This window comes from Hypanus sabinus, chromosome 5 (assembly GCF_030144855.1).
Source record: "Hypanus sabinus isolate sHypSab1 chromosome 5, sHypSab1.hap1, whole genome shotgun sequence".
NCBI lineage: Eukaryota > Metazoa > Chordata > Chondrichthyes > Myliobatiformes > Dasyatidae > Hypanus > Hypanus sabinus.
The window spans coordinates 146,707,393-146,712,522 of record NC_082710.1 but is presented as its reverse complement, the minus strand read 5'-3'; the positions used below and the strand labels follow the sequence as shown (position 1 = coordinate 146,712,522).

Genomic DNA, 5,130 nt, shown 5'->3' with positions numbered 1-5,130 from the left:
GGTTAATTATATTAAGAGTTTGGAAGACAGTATACTTATGTTATTTCTAGTTTATATTCGTATATTGAATTATCAATGATGTAATCCCATTCTCTTTGCACTATTACTGTTATGTATATCAATTTGAAAATTAATAAAAAGATTGAAAAAGAATGAAAGAAAGAACTCCAGCTTTGCACCCACTAGTCGTCAAATCATTGGTTTTGCCAGTGTGGTAATTAACGCTTCCCAGCCACTTAGGATTGTGAGTCCTAAGTTTTGCTTCAGTACCGAGATTTATCTGTGAAACCTAGTCTCTCCATGTCAAGATAGATCCCGCCTGTCTCCCACCTTTCTGCTCTCCCTCCTGTTTGCTGGTCAATGCCCACGCCCGAGTCTGCATCCCAACTAAATCTCCGTGCCTGTGTCCTGCGCTTGGGTTCACCTCATTCTTTGCAACACATCATTAATAGACTGAAACATCCTCCCAGCCACTGAGGTCAGTCTAACTGGCCGATAGTTTCCTTCCTTCTGCCTCCCTCCGCTTTAGAAGAGTGGAGTGACGTTTGCCATTTTCCAGTTCTCTGGAACCATTCCGGAATCCAGCAAACATCCCCGGACGTTCCCACTCATTCCCATACCTCTGATGCAGTTCTTCAGGTTTTCAGCGGGCCGTCGGGACGGGTGAGAACGGTGGCGGCTGAGGCAGTCTGTGCAATGCAGGAGAGGACAGGTAAACCAAGACAGCACACACAGGGGGATTCTCCCTCATAACCCCGTGATTTATCACATACCACTGGGAATTATCCCCATACCCCTGGCATTTCCCCCCTCCATATCTCTGAGGTACGCTGATATGCCTGGGATTTACCCCCTACCCCTGGGATTTATCCCCATAGTCCAGGATTTACACCTCTTACCACAAGGGGGCTAGTTGACCTTCCAACAAAAAACCCCGGGAGGATTTACCCTCAGTGCATACACTGAGATTTAACTGCACCCACCACCCCATACTGGGGGGGGGGGGAAATTTACCTCAGACTGTCTTGTTGATCAGAGGCAGAGCAAACCAGGGGAGGGGTAATTCCCTGCAACCTTTGGGAGGAGGGAGGTGGGGTGGGCAAACTTAGAAGGTGTGTGTAGGATTAACCGAGGGGGAGGGGGCAAACTCTGGGGTTGGAGATACCAGGGAGCGTTTGCTGTGTGGAACTGGGACAAGGCGTTTTGTATGACTGGTGGGTTTATTCCACCAACAAGGCAGTTGGGGTAGGACTGACGTTCCCAGGGGTTGGGGTGTTGATCCTCTTCACGGGAATAGCGTGGGGCAATGGAAAATACACCCCGACCCCCCACCCCCAAACTGTGTGATTTCTGATGAAATTGGACACCTTAAACCCAAGCTGCAGATCCTCCAGGTGAAGAAGGTGAAGGTGAGGAAGGTCTGCGGTGGTGGGAACCAGACAAAGGGGCAGAACACACAAAACCTCGTCATAGCTCCCCCCACCCCCACACACAACGGGTTCACATACAACTCACCCAGGTACTTGGGGTAAAAGTACTCCTGTCAAGAGAGGAGATAAATGTCAGCACCAGGCACACCAGAGCCGCGCTCCCTCCCGCCACGCGGAGATCCCTCACCACCCCTCAGCGCCTCGTGGAGATCCCTCGCCACCCCCTCCCGCCTCGCGGAGCCTTCGCCATCCCCGCCTCGGGGAGATCCCTCGTCACCCCCTCCCGCCTCGGGGAGATCCCTCACCACCCCTCCCGCCACAAGCCGCGTGTTCCACCAGCCGTGCTCACCGTTTCCAGGTTGTTCTCAAAGACCTCCCTCGCTTCCTCCTTGTTGCAGAACTCCTCCACGCACTCGCGCTCCAGGCTGCCCTGCTTGCGCTCCTCGAAGATAACGTTGGCGCGTCTCGGTCTGCTGAGGAACTGCGCCGCCTGCCTCTGTGTCAGGACTGAGCGGACACGGGAGCCCCGTGAGCGGTCAGCATCTGGGGTAGGATTTCCACCGAATCCCACCCACCACGCCACCAGCGTACCCATACTCACCAACGGCGCACTTGGCCACCGTCGCCCCTCTCTTCTGCCCCTATGATTTACGGTGAAGATTCCGGGGATGCGGGAAATCCAGAGTGACACACACAAAGTGCTGGAGGAAGGCAGCAGGTCAGGCAGCATCTATGGACAGGAATAAGGAGTCGAAGTTTCCGGCCCGGACCCTCCGGATTCGGGGGCTGCATAGGTGGGATTCTCGATTCTCTCGCCACGCAGACTGCCTGGCCTGCTGAATTTCTCCAGTAACACACACAGCATGCTGGAGAACTCGACTGTTCACTTTACCATAGACACTGCCTGGCCCCCTGAGTTCCTCCAGCATTGTGTGTGTAACTTGGACTCCCAGCATCCGCAGATTTCCTCTTGCTTTGTGTTTGAATTTCTCCAGTAGCCCTATTCATCACCACAGGCGTCTCTCCTGGCCCGAGTGACTGTCCTGATCTTAGTGCCAACCCTCTGCCTAAATCTGACACTATGGCCCATGCTGACCGCAGTTCCAATCTAAGCCCTTGGCCGGTATCTATCTAAGGCAGCCTTTCCAATCCATGAACTTGTCCATGACCCGTGTTAATGTACCTGCCCCAACTACCTCCTCCGGCAGTTGGTTCCATTTACTGATTAGTCTCTGGGTGAATAAGTTGCGCCTCAGATTCCTTTTAAATCTCCCCACTCTCACATTAAACCTGGTTCTCGATTCCCCATCCCTGAGGAAAAGACTGAGTGCATTCACCCCCCCCCATCTGCCTCACGATTTTATAAGATCGCCCCTCAAACTTCAAACTTCGGTAATCCAATGAAAGTCTGCTCAAACTTTCTCCATAACTCAATCCCAGATCCCGGTAACATCCCTCGTAAATTTTTGCGACCTTTTCACTTCAATGGTATCTTTCACTTGGCAGGGAACCCAATTTTTGAAGCGCAGCCTTGTCAACGTCCTGATAAGTTACAAGGACCATCTCCAGGAACCATGGTCGCTCAAGAACCACCGACTAAAGCCCGGCTAGGAAGTGGTGTGGGTCACCAAGAGATTGGAAGCGGGACCTGGTTTCCTTGGGGACTTGCTAGCGCAGGGTCATCGGTGAACGCGACCCAGCGACAGAGATTCCGTGACCATCGGTGGACGGGAGAAAACTGGAGGGGTGGAGACAGGCGGCCTTGGTCAAAGATCACCCCAGGGACTAAGGTGAGGGCCGGCCTGGCGGACAGGGACGGGTCGGTCACAAAGCTCAGCGGGAACAGGACCCACCAGAGCAGGAGACAGGGACAGAAGGCCCAGGGAGCGCAAGGATCAATGACGGACAGGGCAGTCCCAGAGGGAGAGGGCTGGGGACGACAGGCTGGTGCGCGGGTCGGCATTGTGAGGACTGACTTTCGGCAGGTTCTGGGTTACTGACATTAATCTAACATCAATGCCTTTTAAAAACAGAGATCAGATATGTCAACAAATTTGTCAAGTTCATGCTCCCAGCAGGAGATTGACGGGCCGAAGGATCTCTGGGAAACAACTCGTGGGGAAGGGAGCCGAGGGGAGAGGGAGGAGAGGAGACTGTCAGCGGCGGCCGTGGTCCCGGTGCCCGCGCCAGGTACTCACAGGACGCGGCCCCGGACAAAACGAGCAGGCAGGCGAGCCCCGCGAGAAACCCCCCGGCCATGGCGAGAGGGACAGCGCCTCCCGACTGAACCGAGGATTAGCGTTGTGAGTGCGGCGATGGGAGGAACGGAGAGGCGAGGCGGGGCGGGGCGAAGCAGAGGGAGGGAGGGAGGGAGGGAGGACGGGGGGTGATCCCAGTCCTGCTCAGACATCGGCGAAAGAGATCGTTTCCTCACACCACGCCATCCCAGGCAGGAGCGGACCATTTAAAGCCGTGTCTAATCTAACCTTGGCGGAATTCCACTTGCTGCCTCCATCCTCACAGTGCCCGATTACAAAGCCCGGCTGTCTCCGGGAGGCACTCGGTGGCTGAGGACCCACTGTAGGGTCAGGGCACGACGGTAGAGTATGTTTCCCTTGGCTGAGGAATCCCGGAATGAAGGGGCCTGGAGCCCTTGATCTGGGAGAGTTGCAGAGGCTGTCACCGAGTCGGGTTGAAAAAAAGTCTGGCAGCTTTCTGCCAGATTCCCCAGAGCACACTGGGTCCCAGTTCAATGGCGCCTCACTCCTCCCCTGCTCTCCTGATACGAGTCACACGTTTTCCTGGGTTTTCCACAGGAAGCCATACATTCAGGTGGTATCCATGAAAGAGAGCTCTTCCCGAAGTTTCCTCACCCCTCCGCCATGGCTCCTCTTCTCCGTTCTGTATTCTGCTAATCACCTTAATTCAGGCGAGATGTGGTTATTAAGACCCCTGGGAGGCAGGCCGCTGATGGCTCAGCAGCTGAAGGACGTCGGGAGGGGAGGTCAAAAGGTTGCAGCAGAAATTTGGAATAGAAATTGCTCTGGTGGAAACTGTTAATATTGTGGGCCAAGGTCCTTTCGTCAGAACTGGGAGAGGAAAACAAAAACACGAGCGAATCTGCAGATGCTGGAAATCCGAGGTAAAATACACAAACGGGGGGGGGGGGGGGAGGAACTCAGCAGGTCAGGCAGTATCTATGGAAATGAATAAATAGTTGGTCAGGCCCTTCTTCAGGACTGGAAAAGAAAGATAACAAGTCAGAGTAGTAAGGAGGGGTGTAAGAAACACAAACTGGCAGTCGATGGGTGAAATGGGGGGGGGTGAGTGAAGAGCTGGGAAATTGATGTGAAGGATATAAAGGGCTGGAGGAGGGGAATCTGATAGGAGAGGGTAGAAGATCATGGAAGAAAGGGAAGGAGGAAGAGCACTTGAGGGAGGTGATAGGAGAGAAAAGGAAACAGGAATGGTCAGTGGTGAAGGGGGGATACATTACTGGAAGTTTGAGAAATGGATATTCATACCATCAGGTTGGAGGGTACCCAGGAGTTGTTCCTTCAGTCTGAGGGTGGCCTCATTTTGGAAGTAGAGGAGACCATGCTCCTGACATGTCTGAATGGAAATGGGCTACCGGGAGATCCCACTTTTTCCATCTGACGCTCGACGAAGCTGTCTCCCAAACTACATCAGGACTCACCGA

The 5,130-nt window shown here is 53.9% G+C and overlaps 1 protein-coding gene across 1 annotated transcript in view; it reads right to left on the bottom strand.

Annotated features, from left to right (window-relative positions):
• Nucleotides 1-3,784, bottom strand: part of LOC132394775 (vitamin K-dependent protein S-like) — a 69,524-nt gene extending 65,740 nt beyond the window's left edge. Inside the window, exons 1-4 of the mRNA XM_059971184.1 lie at nucleotides 3,629-3,784; nucleotides 1,780-1,937; nucleotides 1,516-1,540; nucleotides 621-689 (exon numbers count right to left, since the gene is read on the bottom strand). Coding sequence (XP_059827167.1) covers nucleotides 621-689; nucleotides 1,516-1,540; nucleotides 1,780-1,937; nucleotides 3,629-3,689 — 313 coding nt within the window. The 5' untranslated portion in view covers nucleotides 3,690-3,784. The remainder of the gene's footprint in view (nucleotides 1-620; nucleotides 690-1,515; nucleotides 1,541-1,779; nucleotides 1,938-3,628) is intronic.
• Nucleotides 3,785-5,130: the final 1,346 nt, after the last annotated feature.